This window comes from Prionailurus bengalensis, chromosome C1 (assembly GCF_016509475.1).
Source record: "Prionailurus bengalensis isolate Pbe53 chromosome C1, Fcat_Pben_1.1_paternal_pri, whole genome shotgun sequence".
In the NCBI taxonomy this organism is placed as follows: Eukaryota; Metazoa; Chordata; class Mammalia; order Carnivora; family Felidae; genus Prionailurus; species Prionailurus bengalensis.
Genome location: NC_057345.1, coordinates 222,211,198 through 222,233,297, shown reverse-complemented (window position 1 = coordinate 222,233,297; position 22,100 = coordinate 222,211,198). Strand labels below are relative to the sequence as shown.

General features: G+C 52.2%; 2 protein-coding genes across 7 annotated transcripts in view; one reads left to right on the top strand and one right to left on the bottom strand.

Moving 5' to 3' along the window:
* PPP1R7 (protein phosphatase 1 regulatory subunit 7) overlaps positions 1-16,504 on the bottom strand; it is a 30,180-nt gene extending 13,676 nt beyond the window's left edge. Inside the window, exons 1-9 of one of the 5 annotated variants that reach the window (XM_043578411.1) lie at positions 15,593-16,504; positions 12,649-12,777; positions 8,236-8,291; positions 7,575-7,640; positions 6,905-7,035; positions 6,384-6,546; positions 4,443-4,559; positions 3,501-3,605; positions 236-322 (exon numbers count right to left, since the gene is read on the bottom strand). In XM_043578411.1, the coding sequence (XP_043434346.1) occupies positions 236-322; positions 3,501-3,605; positions 4,443-4,559; positions 6,384-6,546; positions 6,905-7,035; positions 7,575-7,640; positions 8,236-8,291; positions 12,649-12,777; positions 15,593-15,644 (906 nt within the window). In that variant the 5' untranslated portion in view covers positions 15,645-16,504. Of the gene's footprint in view, positions 1-235; positions 323-3,500; positions 3,606-4,442; positions 4,560-6,383; positions 6,547-6,904; positions 7,036-7,574; positions 7,641-8,235; positions 8,292-12,636; positions 12,778-13,186; positions 13,206-15,194; positions 15,244-15,592 lie in introns of those variants that run through there. The other 4 variants (XM_043578410.1, XM_043578413.1, XM_043578412.1 and 1 more) reach the window with 4 other exon arrangements.
* Positions 15,773-22,100, top strand: part of PASK (PAS domain containing serine/threonine kinase) — a 41,685-nt gene continuing 35,357 nt past the window's right edge. The window contains exons 1-2 of one of the 2 annotated variants that reach the window (XM_043578403.1): positions 15,773-15,859; positions 17,146-17,226. The gene's annotated coding sequence lies outside the window, so the exon portion shown is untranslated. Of the gene's footprint in view, positions 15,860-16,403; positions 16,701-17,145; positions 17,227-22,100 lie in introns of those variants that run through there. The other variant, XM_043578402.1, reaches the window with a different exon arrangement.

The following is a 22,100-nucleotide window of genomic DNA, read 5'->3' as shown; positions in this document are numbered from 1 at the left end:
TGCGATCCCCAGAATCTGTGAAAACGCCCGCGTCTGTGCGTCTGGGAGGACGTGGGGCCCGAGTTCCGCTCCTGGGTGATGCCAGCGCACACAGCCAAGAGTAAACTCTGCGACAGCGCCCCCACCTCACGGCGTAGGAGGCGCCCGGGGCTGGCGCTCCGCGCGCACTCAGTGCTACGCTCGGTGGCGCCACTTCGGCGGAAGCGGAACCAATCCCGGCGGTCGTTCCACTTACCCAGAATTCCTGCAGCTCTGTCAGATGGCTGACGTTTTCAATCTTTTTGATTCTGTTTGATGCAATGTCCAACATCGTGAGTTTGTTCTAAAATAAGGAAACAAGATTGTTCCTGGATTACCTCAGTTCAATAATGACCGTGTGACCACACACATGCTGTCGGGCGCCGTGCTCACGGCCGTGGGGCGAGCCGCCCTCCCTACCCTCGAGGAACAGGGGCAGGCTAACAGGATGGGGTCACCTGCCACTCCCTGCGGCCCACCCGTTCCACTCGCACACAGACCCTCACCACCACCTCGGCAGAGCCCCCGTTAACACTGGCATCTGACAGTCTCCGCCACAGGCTCCCAGACTCCCGTCTACAAGGATCGGTGTCCCGGTGGGCCGTGTAGTCCTAGGAAGAGCAGAGTGACACCTCCCTAGAAGCAGGGGAGGCCTGGGGCTCCGGGAGGCTGCACGGGGGCATCTGGTGTGGACCCCGAAGAAGGGGTAACCGCTGTAGCAACATCTATTTAGTTTCCGTTGAGGACACGCACGATATATCAAAAGGAGTCCTCAGAACGGTATTTTTGTTTTCAACAACATCTGCTTTAGCGTGTACCCCACAATCCTCTATCCTAAGAATGCCCAGCAGATACGGTTTTTCTAACACATATGAGCTAAGCCTGAGTAATATTTTTTTAAAGTTCAGGGTTTAAAGATTTAACAGAGTTGAGTAACATTGTAGTAAAAACGAAGCCTGTTAAAGCTCCCGCCGCTTGCTGAAGTGTGTGGAATCAAACCAGTTGGCGAAGTTTTTCTAAAATCAAAAAGGAAACATTTAGAAGTTGGTTCACAGCCGCCCAAAGAAGTCCATTCCCTTCTTGTCTGCCCATTTCTCACTGTGGATTCCTTCCTACATTTTCTACTGTATTCATGGGATTCCGAGTCCTGGTCCTCCCAAGTTTTAAGGGAAGGTTAAAAACCGTCTCAATAAAATAAAAAGAAATCCACGAACACACACAGAAGCCCCCAGCCAGCGGCGGTGCTGACTCAGAAGCGCTCTGGTCCTGGTCTCGGATTCCTCGAGGGCCCGCCGCCCATCCCGCACCCACGTCACCCAGTAAGAGCACTGGCCAGTCAGTTTCCAGGAAGCTACGTGGTGCCACGTCAGGTCACATGCAAGCTGGGCACGGGCACGCAGATGAGCAGCTCCTCTGAGTAGCTTGTGTTGGGCACGTCGTGTGTGCTCAGACTGCCTCGCGACTGCAGTGTGCCAGGAGGCTCCTGCCTATGGGAGCCGGGGGGCGGTTGGTGGGACCGCAGCAAGCGGGGACTTAGGAGAACTCGGCAGAAGAGGGCCGGGTCCTCCACGGCGGTGGTCTCTGGCCCTCTGACCCCATCCTGCAGTGCTCGGTGTCACGGGGTGCACACGAGGAGACACACGACAGGCCGATGACGGCGCGGGCCCCGTCCAAGGGCGTAGCACCAGGGGCATCACGGTGCACAGCACTGGCGCAGGGACTCAGTTATGTGCTCGACACTGTCTTGTTTTTTCTGGGGAGCTGGACAGTGTTTTGAAAGCTCATCCAAAAGCAAACCGGTGAGAGCTACTTAAAAAAATAAAAAAATAAAGAGAGGAACCGGGCAGGGTGGGAGCGAGCACAGCACACGGGGCCACACACAGTGCCGCGGTCACGGCGCCAGAGAGCAGCGGGTGAGAGGTCGCCAGCGCCCGAAAACCCAGCACCCAGGAGCAGACACAGAGGTCGGGGAGCGCCCGAATGCTGGGCAAGGCGTCTGTGGTGCTGGGACGGGGGATTTGCCATTTGGGAAAAACATACACTCAATTCTTTACTTCCCACAACAAAAATAACTTCCAGATAAACTGAGAGAGAAAATACAGACGAGTATTTGACCTCCAACTGAACGAAGCCCGAGCAGACTGTCACACTGGACCTTGATAAATATTCTAATCACATAATTACCTTCAAAACCACAACCTTTTTTTTTTTTTCTGTTTTGTTGCAGAGGCCCAAGAATGATCTGGAGTTCAACCCTGACCACAGTGCCCACTCCTGCTGGTAAAATTCTAAGCTCTAGCTCCTCTCCTGCTGGCCCAGGGACCTGCCACTCTGTCGGCCCTGTTGCAGACACACTTCCCCCACCCTGGGGAGACCTGGGAGTCGGGGAGACCCCCAGCTCTCCACGATCGCGGGCCCCGCAGGCTCGTCATCGCGCGGGGTGGGCACACCCTGCCAGCTCTGACGCCATGGCCTCCGCACACAGTCCCACGTCTCGGAACCGGGCCTCCGGCTACCACCCTGCGCTGCCTGAGCGTACAGCCGGTTTACACGCCAGGTTGGTAAACTCTGAATTTGACTGCAAGGCGGAGGAAGACAACTAAACTTACCAGAGGCCCATTCTGCCTTGTCTAAAATTTGGTAAAAGGAAATTCAGAATGTGGCGTTCCCTCTAAGACGTTACTAACGGTGACCAGGCCCAGGGGCTGAGGCCGACGGAGCCTTTACTAAGATTGAAACGCTGTGTTTACGGTAACAAAAGTGACCAATATGGTTACCTTTGCTAAAAATAAAACAGAAAAAAAAAAAAAAGCTCAGTAAAACTGAATGAGAAAAAGTATTTTATTTGTCTTGAGTATCGCAGTGAGGAAAAGCAGGCTTGCCCGCAGGCAGCTGAAAAGGGCCGGGGCCAGCGCTGGCCCGCCTCCCCGCTCAGCGCATCTAAGGCTGTCCTGTGCTGAGTGAGAACGGGGCCGTCCGTGGGAGGCGGACAGGCCCTCCCTACCCTCACGAGGGCTGGTGAAAAGCAGGGAGGAGCAGGAAACGCGCAGGAGCTCAGCTCAGAGCAGCTGAGACCTGGAGGCCCCCGTGGCCCCCGTGTGCCGAAAGGCTGCCGCCACGGAGAACGGCGGCCAGAATGGAGGGGGAGAGACGGCAGCCAGCACCTGCCAGCCCTCTGCAGCACGGGGCACCTAGGAACGCGCGGGGTCTGTGTTCCCAAATTCTTCCCAAATGGCTGCGGTGCCGCTGGTGACCGTATGGTGCGCACGGCATGCAGCGCCAGCTCCGTGCTCCCCCAAGGGGAGGGGGAGCACTGTGTGTGTTTTATGCACGTGCTAGTGTGAAGACGGAGCTCTGTTTTCAGACTTGGGAAGGTCTCTACCACGAGCCCCTCGAGGCAGCGAGTCTTCTTCCGACCAGGCCTAGGCTGGCGGCTGCCCGGTCCCCATGCCCATACCGCCCCGGACCAGCGGATGTCTTACATTGTTCTCCAGGCCCTCGATGACCTCGATGCCATTGTGGCTCAGGTACAGCTCTCGAAGGTTCACCAGGCTCTGCAGACCTTCCATCTTGGTCAGCCGGTTGCTCTGTGACAGGGAGAGCAACAACCATCAGGATAGCACGGAGGGTATGGAAAAAACGGCTTCTAGGAAAGGAGGGCTCTCCTCTTGAGGAGCTGGCACTTTCAGCGCGCTGGGTGGGAACTCACATAGAGAGAGATCAAAATTTTGAGGCTGTTGCACTGGCTACAATGCGTGTGTGAAGGCTGGGGGCTTTTAGGCGAGGAATTCACTCTTTTAGGTGTGCCCGGGGAAGGCCTACCCCAGTTAATTCAGTAATCCAAAAATGTCAAATATACCGAATGCTGTAAAATGAATCACTTCTCATTTCTTTCAGGACATACTGTAACTCAAATTCACGTACCAGGCCCTCCTTTTTTAAGAGCCTGCAGAATGTCTGCTTCACAAAAGGCACAGGTGGTTTTGGTGGACCTGCCGCAGCCAGAATGCCCTCCTGCACCTCACCTCGAGGGGCCGGTTCCACTCATTCGCTTCCAGCAGAAGAGGCAGCCTGAACCTGAACCTGGGCGTGCTTGCCAGTCCCTCCCAGGGCTGTGCTCTCTGTGCGGGTGTGCAAGGAGTGCTCCCACCGCTGAGCCCGACACTCCAGGAGGCTTGAGAGCATGCACACGCAGCCTTCTCAAGAAGCCCCCTTGGCTAGAGACCGCCCAGGGAGGGAACTTTTAGCTGTGTGTGCATATAACACACACGTACGTCTAAGTCTCTGAAACCTAACATTTCGGTTGCTCACTGGTGGTAAAAGTGGCGTCGATCCCGGACGCGGTGGCAGACAAAGGTGAAGGCTGTTCGGCAGCGGTGCGCCGGCCGGGGCTTGGCCAGATGGGAGCAAAGGTGGGTCAGTACCTGCATACTGAGGACCGTCAGGTTGGTAAGTGCGTCCAGGTTCTGAAGTTTAGTGATCTTGTTCTTCCCCAAAAACAAACTCTCCAAACTGGTTAACGTGTCAATATTTTCAATTGCCTACGAAAAAGACAGAGAAGCAGTTAGCACTGTGTGGCTGACCAGCGAGACTGGAGAGGGAAAGGTGCCGGGAGAGGAGATGCAGCTACCTGGACTTGAGCCCTGGGACGTGGGCAATTTACTTATCCACTCGGGAAATTCTCCCATGAAGTCTCACTTGAAAGTACAGAATGCGAAAAGGTGGCTAGTCCAAGGCCTTGTCTCCTGGGTGCCCCCCACCCCCAGAGCTCAAGGTCAGGGGACACAGTTTGAAACCCACAGATGAGGACATTTCTCAAGTCCCTCTCAGTGCTGAAGTTGAGTCGATAGGTTATTGTCATCCCACGTAGGGTTCCTTACGATGCATTCCAAGAGCTTAGGTCTCCCCAGAAGCAGCTCTGACCTTGGGATGCCACCCAGGATTCCTGAGAGCAGGCGCCTCTGTTCCATGGCTTTCTGTCCCCTGCCTCAGTTTCCACAACCCTCCCCCCTTGCCAGCATCCTGTGCTCCTCTATTCACTGTAAACTCCAGGGCCCTGCAGAGAGCAGGCATTCTAGCAAGCACTGACTGCCTGGACCGGTTTCCCTCCTCCTGAGTTCACTGCCAGCTTTTCCCGTAGACACTGAATGAGCAGTGGGTGCAGACTGCACCCCCCCTTGCACCTCACAGCGGGACTTGGGGGGCTTAGGGGGTGCTTATGAGGGGGGAGGATCCAGGGGGATGGATCCTTAGCTGCTCCTGCCTGCACAGAGCAGGAGGATCCTGCCAGCTGCTCCTGGCTCCTGGGCCACCGTGCTGCCTACAAACATTCTACAGAGATATACTTGATATAAAGGGCTGACGTCTGGGCCACTCTTTAGTTTTAAACATGGTGCTCTGATATGTGGGCCATGTCCCTGCTAACAACCGTCACTAGAGGCCCTCCTTGGTTTGCATCCTGCCCAGCTCTCCAGGGCCAAGTGGGATGGATCACAGTGTGCCGTAGACACAAAGCCAGGCACAGGGCTACTCCCAACACAGAGGCAGGTGAAGAAGTGCTTGGAAACACCGGCTCTTAGTTGCTCAACAAGGCCAGTGGGAAGCCCCGGGCTCGGTAGCATGGCTTCACTGGGATGTGGGGTGAGCACTGAGGGGTCTTCTGGCTGGCAGGTACCCTCATCACGTCCTGGTGACCCTTCCCCTTCTCTGCTGGCAGGCCCCCCCCCCCCCCCCAACCATGTCAGTCCTTCTGTGACCCCATCTGTGGCTCCCACCACGGGCAGTGCCCAGCACCCATGAGTCAGGTGGGTAAAGGACTGCTCCTATAGCACCCCAGACCGTTTTCCCAAAGCGTCTCCTGCCTGCTCTGCCCAGTGCTCCCAGAGGTCAGGGCCTGGTAAATGGCGCGATGTTAGGCTGCCATGGGGCGTGTTCCGCTGGTACGCGGCTGTCCAGGGAGGATGGGCCGGCCAAGCACCCGAAGGTGCGATGTGCCTCCTATGGCCCCCGTGTGGAGGTCAGGTCACTGCAAGCCACCACTCTGCTGTGCTTGGGGCACTGTCACCTCAGAGACGCCCACCAAAGAACACAGCCTCAGCAACTCAAAAGCAAAGTGTTTGGGGCTGACCCGTTCACCTGGGGCAGAACGTCACAGGGACGCTTTGCTAAGGTTAGGTCGTGACCTGGATGCAGAGCAAGTGAGAGACACGCACAGAAGGGCCAGACCGAGTGGTGTGAGTGCACGCTCTTGTGAACACTGACCTGAAGTTGGCACTTTTCTCCTGGAAAATAAAATCATATGGTATGAAACCCACAGCCAAACACACATCTCGAAACTGCCACCGCCAGCCGCACCCCACACCTACCCGGATGCGGTTGGACCCCAGCTCCAGCATCTGCAGCTGGTGTAAGCTGCTTATGTTCTCGATTTTACTGATTTTGTTGTTAACCAGGAAGAGCTTCTTCAGTCGTGTCAGCTTGTCGACTCCTTCAATGTTCCTCAGCAGATTAAAAGAAATATCTAGAATCCTGGGACAAGCAAAGCGTTAATTTTTTAATAAGAACAGGTGGAACAGAGCTCTGAATGCAACCAACCTAAAGGCACCGCCCCACCCGGTGGGCCAGGCACCACCCAGCGGCCCACCCCGACTCTCCAGGCGCCCCGACGGCAGCAATCGCGCCGGCCCCTAGATGGACCGGCCTGGAGTCCTCAATCAAAGGTTTAACCTGCAGGTTGGGACTGTGGGCAAGCCAACGCCACCCATGGAGACAGGCGCTGGGTGGGACCCTGTGGCAAAGGTGGCCCTCCAGGACTGAGCGCCGGGCCCAGGGCAGTTCTGGGGAGACTGGACAGGCCCCTCAGCTGTCCCCTGGACTCATGACTCACTCCAACTGTGTTAGCGCCTCCAGATTCTCAATCTTCTTGATTTGGTTGTCATAAAGGTCCAGCTCTCGAAGACTCTGTAACTCCTCCAGATTTTCAATGCATTTAATTAAATTTTGACGGAGGCAGAGACTCTGAGGGATGAAAAAGGACAGGTGACATAGGCAGCAGGGAGGTCACGAGGAAGTGCCAACTGTGTTACAGGACAAACCTTCCGTGGGACAGGGAATGCGGTTTTCATCCTTCTGTTGTTTTCTAGAAATGTGCCCACCTTGGGAGAGGAGGGGCAGATACCCAAAGGGAGGCTGGAGGCAGGCCCCGCATGGAGTGCACCTCCTCGGTGAGGGTGTCGTTGGCCAGGGATTGCATTGGCCAGCCTCTGGAGGGCTTGAATTTGAACAAACTTAACTGAAATGAGCTGAGGACTACACAGGCTGGGGTGTGCTGAACGGCAGGCAGGCCCTGCCCTGGACCACTGCCAGGCATCAGGAAGAGCCCATCGGCCTCTGTAAACCCGGCCACGCTTAGGATACAAGTGCTGATGTCAGTTCTGGACAGAAGCTAGCCCCTTCTGCAGAACCGAGTCTCAGTGACGCACGTGCCTGCGTCCCTCGGGTAGGACAGGCTCCGGGTGCGTGTGTCCCCAGGAGACAAAGGACAGAGCCCCTCATACCTTTACTTTCTTCAGCACCTCAAATCCCTCGATTTTCCCAATGCGGTAGTGGTTCAGATCAACGTCCTGAAACGGAGAAGAAATCCGGCTCAGCCGCCTGAAGACCCGTGTCCTGGACTAGGACCAAAGGAGGCCGGCCTGGCGGGCGGAGGGGCGGGCAAGGAAGGGCTGGTGAGCCTGCAGCGGACCGGCCACGGCAACCAACGCAGGAGCACCGTGAGACATTCCTCAGCAGTTTTACAAAACAATGAGCAGTACGCAAAGCCCCTCTCTCACCCCGCAGCAGCCCCGTGGGCAGGAGCTGTGATGAGTCTGCCCTCCCTGGCGGTCTCCTGCACACTGAGCTGTTGACGCTCAGTGTGTTTCAGATGCCGGGATGGCCAGGACCCCCACGACTTACAAAGTCGTCACCTGACCCACTGGTGGCATTTAGGAGTCAAGGGCGTTTTGTCTGCTGCCCAGCCCTCTGGTCACACAGAAATGGGTTTCAGTCATGGGTATTAAAAACAAGGACAGAAAGAATCTGACCCAACCAAGGGGACTCAGACGACCTCGCCTAGGGTAATCACTTACTAATCCAGCACCTCCATAGAAGATACCCTGACGGCCAGAGTGGTCCGTCACCAGGCCCCCTGAGGCTGGCTCCAGCAGGTGGCATTACCTCTGCATCTCTGTCCAGGTTAATGGTTTCCATATCCACGGGCAGCTCTTGTCCTTCTGGAAAAATAAGGAAAAAAGCCCATTCAGAGCCCGAATGTCAGTGGAGCTGGGACTCAGGCTGCCTGGCTCACAGAGCTGAATCAGTGCAGAGGAGACGCCAATGGGTGGTGCGGGGGCCCTGGATGGTGTGGCCGGCTTAACACCAGTTCCGATAATGGTCACCATTCAAGCATTCTGACTTTCCTGAATTAGGTGACTGGCAAAAGTCTCCAAATTTCCATCTGTGCCAGTGAACTTGCCAGGGAAGGAAATGTAGTCTGAAGCTGCTTGCAGGGAGGACGGTGGCGGGGGGACGGGGGTGGGGGTGGTGGCTGCCCAGAACTGCACAGCTGGCAGCAGCCTGCTCTTCCCTGACCTTTCCTTTCTCATCTGTGGCCACATGTCAGACCATCTGAATACGGATCATGCTGGGCATGTCAGGTGTGCTAGGATGTGCCTTTTACTGCTTTGGAAAGTGGCCTGGTATCTCTAAACGCTTGTCTGCCAAGAGGAAAACACAACAGAGCACAGCTCAACAGACGGACTGGAGAGCCCTAACAAGGGAAACACACTTTTCCCCCACTGGGGGCCCGGCCCAGCAGAAGGCCAGCCCACCCCGGTGCCCGAGGAGAGCCCCAAGAAGCCCTCTTCATTTCCTCTGAACTGCAATAGCATGCGTGTCTGAAAGGATTCGATGCTTTAAAAAAGTAACAGCCGTTCTTTGATTTCATCAATTGTCTCATGATTCCCCCCATTCCCCTCCCCCCCGCCCCGTCTGCTTTTATTAGGATCTGAATAAGGGCATATATTGTGACTGGATGACATTTCTCTAATGTCCCTTTCTGCTCTTGCAATTTTTGGTCGAAGAAACTGGGCCGCCTGGCTGTGACACTCCTGTGGGAGTGTGTAACCTCCGCTCTCCCAGATCTCCCGCAAATCGGTCGGTCGTTCCCAGTGCTGTCCTGCCCGGCTCCTACCGCCGCCTCTGCCCTGCGGGGGAGCTGTGCTGGCTTCTGTGGTGGCTCACGGCTGTAGCCCTCAGGCCTCCCAAGGACCAAGGCCGAGGTCCGTCTGCTGCTCGGTCTGGCCCCTTGACTGGAGGCAGCAGAGAGGTGCACGCCACTCGGACCGGACCCAGCAGCGTAAGCACCGGCTGGCACCGGCTGAGTTCAGATTCCTAACTGTGCCTGTTCCACAACAATCCACAACGGCCAGTTCAAAAGTATGTCGTTTAGTATGGTTTGTCATTTACTAGAGTTTTTTTTTCACTTTTAGCAAAAACTCTGTAAAAAAAGAAAATGTTTTTTCATTTTCTATTCTTAGCACAAATTTTAATTCTTCCCAGTAGAACTCAAACGTCTTCAACTCCTTTCAGAGTCATCCAAAACCTGAACTTCCTCTATGTCTGGATAAAAAAATCCATTCACAAATGAGCCGTGCAATCCAATCACCCTTTTTGACTTTGAACTTTTCTTTGCCAAAATTAAATCATACAACAGCCACGTTTCCTCTACAATCTTCACCCGTGACGCCAGCTTCTACATCTACGAAGTGCTTCGCAGCTAAGGCAGAATGGCGAGCTACCCTTCCACGGCACCCGGAAGCAAGAGTGTTTCCACAAGGGTTTTCTCCACAGGTGGTACTGAATAATCACGGGCACTGCACAGGTCGTAGGTCGTAGCCCGCAGCCCGCAGCCCGCGCAGACCCCTCGGTCAAAGCGGTGGCGTGCTCCGAGGGCAGGACGAAGCAGAGCCTCGCGGTGTCCTCCGCAGGCCGAGCCCGCTTGCTGGGGGAGATGGTGCGTATGTCACCTCAGTGCAGGGTGTGGCAGAGCAGAACGTGAGAAAAGACAGCAGCACAGGGGGCAACTGGAGCCAGAGTCATTTGCTGTAACTTTAGAGGATATCAACCAACCTAGGAACGAAGTAAAAGGAGTTGGGCAAAACCAAGAGAAATAGCCAAATTACCCCTCAGCCCACGGCAGCACAAATGCAGTGTCCACGAACTCAGGAGGCTGCAACGAAGGCAGGTGTCCAGGCCACCCAGTGTCCAAGGCAGGGCGCCAGGAGAGTCCAAGGCAGGTGCAGACAATGGAGCAGGGCCCGTGGGTGGAAAGCGGGCCCGGGCTCTCCTCAGGACAGGTGCTCACACAGCGTAAAGTGCTTCTGTCTGTCCATCCAGCACATAGGGCAGGCCCCTCAAAACATCAGCTTAACCTCTGAAACAGTCGCCAGCCTAGAATGTTTTCCCAAATGTACCATGTATTTATTGATCTTTTGGAAAAAAAAAAAAAGAAGCTAGGGAAAATAAGTGAAAGGTAACAGTCGACATGTTTGAATTTGTTTTATTTGAACTTAGCACTTAGACAAATACAAGTGGGAGTGAGTCCTGGTTTCTCTTAAGGACTTATAAAAATGTATATTCCCAGAGCGCTTCTAATCAGCCAGCGGTCTGGAGGAAGGAACTCTGGATTTGACAAGCTGCGCTCAAGTCCAGCTCCTCTACTCTGTCACCACGAGCCCTTGGGCAGGCCACAGGGAGCAGGTCTCACCACCCAGGGAGAGGAGCCCCATGACAGGGCCCCACCGCCTCTCCGGTTCTCCACGAGCGCCAGGTGTTCAGACGCCGAGGGCAGGCGACGCTCCCACTCTCTCGGTCGTCTGTGACTCAGTTAAGACGGTAACGAAAGCTCTCTTCCATCACTCCCGTGTACGTATTCCACCCACATCACTTCCAGAATATCGACTCTGGCATTCCAAAGTAAACGTGGCTGATACTTTCATGGTAATCTCCTTTTGCCTTAAAATTAGGTTGCCATAGTTACCAATCATCCTCACTGGCACAGAGCACAATGTTATTTTAAAAATTAGTCTTGTTTTCCTATAAATTTGTGTTTTCTTGTTATCATAAGGGTAGCACATGACTATTAGCACCTCAGAAGTCCACACATTGTATATAAAAATAGAAAACGCAGAAAGTACAAGACCCTCTCACACCTGCTGTTCGGAGACCCTCAACTGAAACTTGATGTGTTTTCTCTGTTAAGTATGTTAAAACTTACATATTACTAATATTTTTAACAATAAAATTAAAAAAAAATTTTTTTTTTCAACGTTTATTTATTTTTTGGGACAGAGAGAGACAGAGCATGAACGGGCGAGGGGCAGAGAGAGAGGGAGACACAGAATCGGAAACAGGCTCCAGGCTCTGAGCCATCAGCCCAGAGCCCGACGCGGGGCTCGAACTCACGGACCGCGAGATCGTGACCTGGCTGAAGTTGGACGCTCAACCGACTGCGCCACCCAGGCGCCCCTTAACAATAAAATTTTAACGTGCATACTGTTTTGTAGTTTGCTACTCTCACCTAATAACATACCTTGGACATCTTTCTGTCTGCTCCTATGCTCTGTCTCACTTCTTTTTTTCTTCTTTTTTTTTTAATGCTTATGTAGTCTTGGGAGAGAGCGACAGGGTGCGAACAGGCGAGGGGCAGAGAGCAAGGGAGACACAGAATCCGAAGCAGGCTCCGGGCTCTGAGCTGTCAGCACAGAGCCCGACGCGGGGCTTGAACTCACGATCTGAGATCATACCAGAGCCGAAGTCGGACGCTCAACCGACTGAGCCACCCGGGCGCCCCTGTCTCACTTCTTTTCAATGTAAATCTATTTTCTAACCAAAGATCATGGTTGGTAGGGTGAAAAACCACCCATTATGGACTGAGAATTTACTTTTCTCATCTGTAAGTTAATTCTGTTGCTGTTAATCACTAAAACAATAGGAGGCTATGGAGATAGTTTCCACCTAAGACAATTTTTCAAACATCTAGGTATCTTAGGAGTCAATTCCTGCCTGGAAGCATGGTGAAGCAGGACTCAAACGACTTCTCCAAAATACTAAGAGTGCTATTCTGAAATTAGTGTATGTTACTACGATAGGAAACAAAAGCATCATCAGCCAAAATATTTGTTTCACATCTCGCTTTCCGAATATACGGTTAATAACGCGATTTTCTGATCCTGCTCCAGATGCCACGCTGGCACCAGTAACATTAGTAGTCGTGTTTGCCTTCGGTGCAATTCCAAAGAGATGCATCCTGCCTGCGGATGCCGTCCACAAGTCAGCTCACTAAGGGAGTACCACAGAGGGCGCACGCTCCCAGAGCACACGGCCACCAGCCCCCAGAGGGCCTCCAACGCCGCATCAGCGGAACGAGAGCTCGCCAAACGAACCCCCTCTCGCACAGCAGTCCTCCCGCCGCCCTTGCCTCCCCAACACCCACCGTGGGGTGGGTGTTGGGTGGATCGCGTGCAACATGGCCGCACCCACCCGCCTCCCGCCCTTAGTGAGTGAAAGGCTCTTAACTCAGCCTGGTACCTTCTGGGTCTTCCTCCCCCTGCTCCTCTCCGTCCTTCAGGCTGTGCTCGCTGAGGTCTGCCACTATACCGCCGCTCTGCTTCTTCCCCTCTTCATCGCCAGACTCTTCAGATTCGACTCGCCTGTCAACTGAATGCACACACATCAGTAAGAATTCACAGCCGCTTTATGTGACTTTCTGAAGAACACAGAATAGACTGACATCCAGCTGTAACTCAAAAAGACTTCATTCAGAATCGTTCAGTGAATTCAGTTCGACAAACCCCTGTATTCCATTTCTTGGGCGCCACCTGCAGCGCACAGAGGTGGGGACAACTTGAGTGGGGGAAGGCAGAGCAGGGAGGACACAGGGGTCCGAAGATGAGTAACATACTGTTCCTGCCCTCGAGAAGACTCAAGAATTACCAGGTGTTCTGAAGGCCCTGGGTCATCTGTGACCGAACGTACCGACAGTGACGCAATGAAGTACCTCCTGCGCGGCTCACTTTCAGCCTGGACATCCATGTACAGGGGACCGTGTGACCCTCCCACCACATACCTTCATCCACGCTCCACTATCCATTTGGCCAAGAAAACCAGCCCCGTCACAGGCCCACGTTCTGAAAGAAATCAAGACTAACTCAAATCAGACTGTGGGCGGGAGGGGGGGGGGCTGTAATGACAAAGGAGAAGACAGCCAGTAGTGCCAACTGCCCCACATAGAGGTCACTGATGCCAAACACCAGCACACAGTGATACCAGCCGAGAGTTTTGAAAGGCTGGTAAATAAATATTTTTTGAATTAATAAATAAGGCAATGACTAAGTATGGCAGACTGATAAAAATTCTTTGGGGAGGCTGTCACATCATTTTCCTTTCTCCTAACATTTTCCATGACCTGTCTTGGAATCTGGAAGAGCTGAAACACTAATGAATTACTGGGAGCTATCAACCATACTGAAAGCATTTTCTTTCCTGCCTACGGCTTATCCACAGAGGGGTGTGCTCTTTGAGGACAGGAGTTCTACTTCTCCTTTCTGTCTCCTCCTGGGCCTAGGAAAACAGCACCCAGGAAAGGACTGCTGGATAAGACCAAGTCCTTACGAAATCCAGCTCCCAAACCTCCAAATCCATTCCTTCTTCCCCACCCTGGCAACTGCCAGGCCTCCCGACTGGTCTCTCGGCGGCTTTTCTGGCTCTGTCGAATCCATTCTGCATTGCCAGAGAATCTGACTTGATTCTAAAATCCAAATCTGATCTTTGACTCCAAGTTTCTGGAATGTTTCTGGCTCCAGCTGAGATTTCAATTTGCCCTTAGAGACATAGCGTTGGCAGGCTCTCTCCTTTTCCAGCCTCACTCTCCTCATCTGTAGAAGGCTAGTTTAGGACCCATTTACCAGAGGCGCTGTCAGGGCTAAAGTTGAAAAGGCACAAAAGCAGCAGTCAGCATGTGTGTGACACGCAGTCAACACTAAGTAAACTAGTGATCACCAGGCACAGGGCACTCTGTGGTCATGGCGAAGGGAGAGCAAGTTCTACTGGGAGATGGGGTGGCGTGGCTGAGACCAGGGTGGCAGGGACCTAGCTAATGAAACCTGGGACTCTATCCTGAAGGCAGCAGAGGGTCTGGAGCATGGGACAGTAGATCAGAATATAAGGCGACTTTGGGACACTGGGAAATGGGGTGGTTCAAAGTCTTGGCAGAGGGAACGGAAGAGGTACTGAAGACTTAAGAGATACTAAGGATATAGAGTCACCAGAACTGATTAATTGGATGGCTGGGAGTGGGAGAGAGAGGATCACCTAGGTTTTGTATTTTCCTTTTACCAAGACATGGAAACAGTTGAAGAGGAAGGAGTGGACTGGGACGCGGGGAGTCGAGGAGAGCAGACAGGAAGAGGCACTTTCTTGCTTAAAAGGATCCAAGACCCTTCACCAAGGTCCACCATGACCCTCTCTTGCCACCCTCCTCCAACAGGACTGTTATTCTTGGTCAAATTTTCTTCCAGGCAGACCGCATTCTTTTCACAGCTCTTTGCCTTTGTCTTTCTCTCTCCTGAAATGATCTTTGATCTTTCCCCAACCTGGTGATTTGTAGTTATCTGTCAAGGCTCAGCTCAGAGGTGGCTTTGGCTGGGCAGCCATCACTCCAAACAGGCCAGCTCCTCTTCGCACCCCGCCTCCCTTCTTACCTACTAGTTTACACATCAGACAGTAGCTGCTCTTCTGGAGCTCGGACCTCATCCCCACTTCCCCTCCAAACCAGCAGAGCCCAAAGCATATAAGCACTAGGAAAACATGACTGACTCTCCAACTGCTGTGTGTATACAACTATATGCACACACAATATGCATGTGATTTTTGTCAACAAAGCTAAAGAGTTGAATTTAGTCTTTTTGGAACTAGAATAGTTTTTAAACCAGGCATCCCCTCTGCAGAACTCAACCTCTCGGCTCCTTGCCACCCGTTCCCCACAACACATTTGCTTAAGAGAGGACTCTTCTCCACCTCCACCACGTTCACCCACGAGCCGACTGGGGCAGGTCCCATGGGGCCGTGCGCCTTACTTTTCCAGGTAGCTGCCCAAGGGACCGACCCCATGGGCCAGGCTCAGAGAGAGGTTCGGTACGAGGCTCCCGCCAGCTGGTGGACGCCGGGGCTGTCGAACCACCGCGTCGTCAGTCCCCACCCACTCTACTGCGCCGCCGCTCTCCCCTCCCACCGGCCGTGGGTCCGGCGCCTCCTGGCCGCCAGCGCCTTCCTGAATGCCGCAGTCTCGGCCCGGGGTCCCGGGGTCCCGGGCCGCCCCTGCCCCGCGGAGCCGGCTGGCAGCTGTCAGGGCGCGCGGCGGAGCCCAGGCCACGGCTAGAGGCGGGAAGTCCCGTTTTTCTCAGGCAGGACCGGCGCGGGCCGCTGCCTCCCCGCCCGCGGGGCCCTTGGGCCGCCGCCCCACGCAGCCACTCACCCTCCATCATCTCCTGCGACTGTTGCTGGCCCGCGCCGCGTTCCGCCGCCATGTTGGCTGCTCTTCCCCTTTCCGGAATCTGTCGCCTCAGGCCCCGCAGCCAATCAGGGCTCCCGACTCAGTGCTGCTCAGCCAATGGAATCCCACTCCAGGTTTGAACCTCCGACGCGCCTGCGCAGCCTCCGCGCCTCATGGGAGTTGTAGTCCACTCGCGAGGCCATGCGGGCCTCAGCCCCAGGAGTAGCCAGCCTCACCTCCCAGGGACAGGTAATCTGAGAGCGCACCGGAGGCTTCTGGAGGCGAGGAGCGGGGAAGAAGACAGGGGCGGTCGGGGCCTCATGCACGGAACCGTGGCTGCAGGCGAGCGGAGAGAAGAATCTGGGAAATGCTTGGGGCTCATCGAGGGTCTCTGCGTGGGGCTGCAAAGTGCGGGCCAGTCGAGGGCGTGCCGGCCCCTCCGGGGCTCAGAGGTTGCGTCTGTACAGTGGCCAATTTCGTCCCGATGTCGCCGCGCGGATTTAGTCCGTGTGAAGGGATGGCCTCCAGTTAACGCTCAGCGCAGGGCGCCCGCTCTCGTGCCGGAGTCGGAGCCGAGGCCAGGGGCCGGGGCCCGAGCACCGGGGGACAGCTCCACCCGCAGGTGCGGGGACAGCCTCTCGGGGGTCCAGGACGTCGACCCAGCCCACTGTGAGACGCAGCCTCTGTCGGTCCCTCGGTCCCTCGGCCCCTCGGGAGTGCGTGGCCCGTGAGGTATCCCCCCCGCGCCCCCCACCTCCGAGGCCGCAGAGAGGCGAGCTGCGCACTGCTCACCCTTCCGGATTCGGAGACCCGAGGAAACGGTGTCGGTCAGACCCCGCGGGCGGAGGCGCCGTCTTTTTTGGCTCCTCCGAGGCGCCGTAAAGGGAGTCCGGTGCGTCCCTAGCAACCGTTAGCGCCGGCTTCCCCGCGCAAGCTCGCCGAGTCCCGCCCACAAGCACTCGTGGTTGGCTCGTAGGGCCTGTCAATCGGCACGAGTCGTTCTGCGATTGGCCGGTGGGGCCGGAGGCGAGGATGCGCTCTTTCCCGGCGGGTGAAGCGAACTTGGCTGGGAGACCCTGGCAGGCCCCAGGTGAGATGCCTGCACTGGAGAGAGCCGGCCCGCGACCCGCTGGCTCCTGGCGCGGCCCGTGGACGAGCCGCATCCGAGCCCTGCGTCCCCTTCGCGTGGCTGCGGCTGGTGGTGGCCCGCTGCCGCCTTGCCGCCGTTTGCGGCGCCCTGGGGCCCTAGGGCCCTGGGACCCGGCCGGGGCCTAACCCCACCGGCGCGCCGTCCACCCCGGAGTTGGCCGCGAGTGTTTTGTTTACCTCGTGTTGCCTGTTCCCCCTTCTGGATGGCGAGTCCGGGAGAACAGGGGCCGCCTCCTGCTCTCGGCTGCTCTCCAGCGTCGAGAACAGTGCCTGCCAGCGGGTATTTGTGGCATGAACGCCCACTGCTTCCCCCATCTCCATTTGGGTGTCGCATACAAACCTGGCTTTATCCCGAACCTTGTCTTCACCGGCTTTTCTTTTCCCAGAGCATGGCAGCGGCCTGAGCGGGAAACTTGGGATGCCGTCTTGATGCCTTTCCTTCTGTGCTCATCACCCAGTGTATCTAGGTCAGTTCTGTGCCAAGTTTTGTCTGTGTGTTCCTGTCTCCATCTTTCTGCCACTGCTTTATTTTATTTTTTTTAAATTTTTTTATTTTTTCACTTTACATATGCAGCTTTATTTTTTTTTCAATATATGAAATTTATTGTCAAATTGGTTTCCATACAACACCCAGTGCTCGTCCCCAAAGTGCCCTCCTCAATACCCATCACCCACCCTCCCCTCCCTTCCACCCCCCATCAACCCTCAGTTTGTTCTCAGTTTTTAAGAGTCTCTTATGCTTTGGCTCTCTCCCACTCTAACCTCTTTTTTTTTTTTTTCCTTCCCCTCCCCCATGGGTTTCTGTTAAGTTTTTCAGTATCCACATAAGAGTGAAAACATATGGTATCTGTCTTTCTCTGTATGGCTTATTTCACTTAGCATCACACTCTCCAGTTCCATCCACGTTGCTACAAAAGGCCATATTTCATTCTTTCTCATTGCCACGTAGTACTCCATTGTGTATATAAACCACAATTTCTTTATCCATTCATCAGTTGATGGACATTTAGGCTCTTTCCATAATTTGGCTACTGTTGAGAGTGCTGCTATAAACATTGGGGTACAAGTGCCCCTATGCATCAGTACTCCTGTATCCCTTGGGTAAATTCCTAGCAGTGCGATTGCTGGGTCATAGGGTAGGTATATTTTTAATTTTTTGAGGAAACTCCACACTGTTTTCCAGAGTGGCTGTACCAGTTTGCATTCCCACCAACAGTGAAAGAGGGTTCCCGTTTCTCCACATCCTCTCCAGCATCTATAGTCTCCTGATTTGTTCATTTTGGCCACTCTGACTGGCGTGAGGTGATATCTGAGTGTGGTTTTGATTTGTATTTCCCTGATGAGGAGCGACGTTGAGCATCTTTTTGTGTGCCTGTTGGCCATCCGGATGTCTTCTTTAAAGAAGTGTCTATTCTTGTTTTCTGGCCATTTCTTCACTGGGTTATTTGTTTTTCGGGTGTGGAGTTTGGTGAGCTCTTTATAGATTTTGGATACTAGCCCTTTGTCCGATATGTCATTTGCAAATATCTTTTCCCATTCCGTTGGTCGCCTTTCAGTTTTGTTGGTTGTTTCCTTTGCTGTGCAGAAGCTTTTTATCTTCATAAGGTCCCAGTAGTTCATTTTTGCTTTTAATTCCCTTGCCTTTGGGGATGTGTCAAGTAAGAAATTGCTACGGCTGAGGTCAGAGAGGTCTTTTCCTGCTTTCTCCTCTAGGGTTTTGATGGTTTCCTGTCTCACATTCAGGTCCTTTATCCATTTTGAGTTTATTTTTGTGAATGGTGTGAGAAAGTGGTCTAGTTTCAATCTTCTGCATGTTGCTGTCCAGTTCCCTCAGCACCATTTGTTAAAGAGACTGTCTTTTTTCCATTGGATGTTCTTTCCTGCTTTGTCAAAGATGAGTTGGCCATACGTTTGTGGGTATTAGTTCTGGGGTTTCTATTCTATTCCATTGGTCTATGTGTCTGTTTTTGTGCCAATACCATGCTGTCTTGATGGTGACAGCTTTGTAGTAGAGGCTAAAGTCTGCGATTGTGATGCCTCCTGCTTTGGTCTTCTTCTTCAAAATTACTTTGGCTATTAGGGGCCTTTTGTGGTTCCATATGAATTTTAGGATTGCTTGTTCTAGTTTCGAGAAGAATGCTGGTACAATTTTGATTGGGATTGCATTGAATGTGTAGATAGCTTTGGGTAGTATTGACATTTTGACAATATTTATTCTTCCAATCCATGAGCATGGAATGTTTTTCCATTTCTTTATATCTTCTTCAATTTCCTTCATAGGCTTTCTATAGTTTTCAGCATACAGATCTTTTACATCTTTGGTTAGATTTATCCCTAGGTATTTTATGCTTCTTGGTGAAATTGTGAATGGGATCAGTTTCTTTATTTGTCTTTCTGTTGCTTCATTATTAGTGTATAAGAATGCAACTGATTTCTGTACATTGATTTTGTATCCTGCAACTTTGCTAAATTCATGTATCAGTTCTAGCAGACTTTTGGTGGAGTCTATCGGATTTTCCATGTATAATATCATGTCATCTGCAAAAAGTGAAAGCTTGATTTCATCTTTGCCAATTTTGATGCCTTTGATTTCCTTTTGTTGTCTGATTGCTGATGCTAGAACTCTCAACACTGTGTTTAACAACAGCGGTGAGAGTGGACATCCCTGTCGTGTTCCTGATCTCAGGGAAAAAGCTCTCAGTTTTTCCCCATTGAGGATGATGTTAGCTGTGGGCTTTTCATAAATGGCTTTTATGATGTTCAAGTATGTTCCTTCTATCCCGACTTTCTCGAGGGTTTTTTTAAGGAAGTTGCTGAATTTTGTCAAAGGCCTTTTCTGCATCGATTGACAGGATCATATGGTTCTTTTCTTTTATTAATGTGATGTATCACATTGGTTGATTTGCTAATGTTGAACCAGCCCTGCATCCCAGGAATGAATCCCACTTGATCATGGTGAATAATTCTTTTTATATGTTGTTGAATTCGATTTGCTAGTATCTTATTGAGAATTTTTGCATCCATATTCATCAGGGATACTGGCCTGTAGTTCTCTTTTTTTAATGGGTCTCTGTCTGGTTTAGGAATCAAAGTAATACTGGCTTCATAGAATGAGTTTGGAAGTTTTCCTTCCCTTTCTATTTTTTGGAATAGCTTGAGAAGGATAGGTATTATCTCTGCTTTAAACGTCTGGTAGAACTCCCCTGGGAAGCCATCTGGTCCTTGACTCTTATTTGTTGGGAGATTTTTGATGACTGATTCAATTTCTTTGCTGGTTATGGGTCTGTTCAAGCTTTCTGTTTCCTCCTAATTGAGTTTTGGAAGCATGTGGCTGTTTAGGAATTTGTCCATTTCTTCCAGGTTGTCTAGTTTGTTGGCATATAATTTTTCATAGTATTCCCTGATAATTGCTTGTATCTCTGAGGGATTGGTTGTAATGATTCCATTTTCATTCATGATTTTATCTATTTGGGTCATCTCCCTTTTCTTTTTGAGAAGCCTGGCTAGAGGTTTATCAATTTTGTTTATTTTTTCAAAAAACCAACTCTTGGTTTCGTTGATCTGCTCTACAGTTTTTTTTAGATTCTATATTGTTTATTTCTGCTCTGATCTTTATTATTTTTCTTCTTCTGCTGGGTTTGGGCTGTCTGTGCTGTTCTGCTTCTATTTCCTTTAGGTGTGCTGTTAGATTTTGTATTTGGGATTTTTCTTGTTTCTTGAGATAGGCCTGGATTGCAATGTATTTTCCTCTCAGGACTGCCTTCACTGCATCCCAAAACGTTTGGATTGTTGTATTTTCATTTTCGTTTGTTTCCATATATTTTTTAATTTCTTCTCTAATTGCCTGGTTGACCGACTCATTCTTTAGTAGGGTGTTCTTTAACCTCCATGCTTTTGGAGGTTTTCCAGACTTTTTCCTGTGGTTGATTTCAAGCTTCATAGCATTGTGGTCTGAAAGTATGCATGGTATGATTTCAATTCTCGTATACTTATGAAGGGCTGTTTTGTGACCCAGTATGTGATCTATCTTGGAGAATGTTCCATGTGCACTCGAGAAGAAGGTATATTCTGTTGCTTTGGGGTGCAGAGTTCTAAATATATCTGTCAAGTCCATCTGATCCAATGTATCATTCAGGGCCCTTGTTTCTTTATTGACTGTGTGTCTAGATGATCTATCCATTTTTGTAAGTGGAGTGTTAAAATCCCCTGCAATTACCACATTCTTATCAATAAGGTTGCTTATGTTTGTGAGTAATTGTTTTATATATTTGGGGGCTCCTGTGTTCTTTCTGCCACTGCTTTAATGTAAGACCTTGTATTTCTTGCCTGTATTACTTGCCTCCCCACCATCCCCCACCTCCTTTGCTCCTGGAGTGATGTTTGTAAACTGCCAATCTGGTCATGTTACTCCCAAGCGTAGACAATCTTTGGTAAGAAGTCCAGACTGCTTGGGCAGGCTTAGGAAGCCCTGGGAGTTATGCCTGACTTTTCCAGGCCATCTCCACCCACTTTCCTGTGTCCCAAACTCCCCGGGGTACTGTGGGAATCTTTGTCTTAAGGTGCCTCTGTCTGCCTGGAAGGCTTCTTCATCCCAGTTTTCAGTGCTCAGCTCTGCTGGTGCCTCCTCCAGGAAGCCTTTATTGCCCTTTCAGGTCTGGGAAGTGCCTTTTGCTTCCCCCTCCCCGCCATCGCAGCGGCTGTCACCCTAGATATTCTCTAGGATGCCTCCAGGGGAGAGACACAGATGGTCTTGGAAAGGCTCCGAGTAGTTATTGGCCCCAAACCTGAAGTCCAGAGGAAGGAGGATTTTAGGGTGGGTTTATCCAGTGGCTCAGAATGCCATCCTTGCCATCCTCTGCTTTGCTCTCCATCATGTTGGCTTCTCCCTGAGGCCGGTTCTGCACCTGGTTGCACAGCAGTGGTGGGATCAGTTGGAGCTGTTTGCTTCCCAGCTTGTGTTCTAGTGGGAGAAAGATGGTTGTTTCCAAAGGTTCACCCATAAGAGCAAAGGGTACTTTCCCAGAAGCTCCCTGCAAATCTCTTCTTGCTTCTGTTTGGTCTCGGGGGTCCAGGGTGGAGGGGGGCACTCACGCCTTCTGAAATCAAAACTAGCAACAGCAATGGAATTACTCTTAGACACCGTCAGGTGCTCTCTGGTTCAACTTCCTGTATCTTCTGCTCAGAGCAGGTACAGAGGACAAAGCAAAACCCAGAAAAATGATCCTGAAAACATAGGGCTGGATTTGCAGGTGTTTCTGGTTGGCATTTGAGTTAAACCTGTGAAAACAGGAGCGTTTGAAGGTTGATGAAGCCAGGTCGTGTGCTCTCAGAGGACAGCATC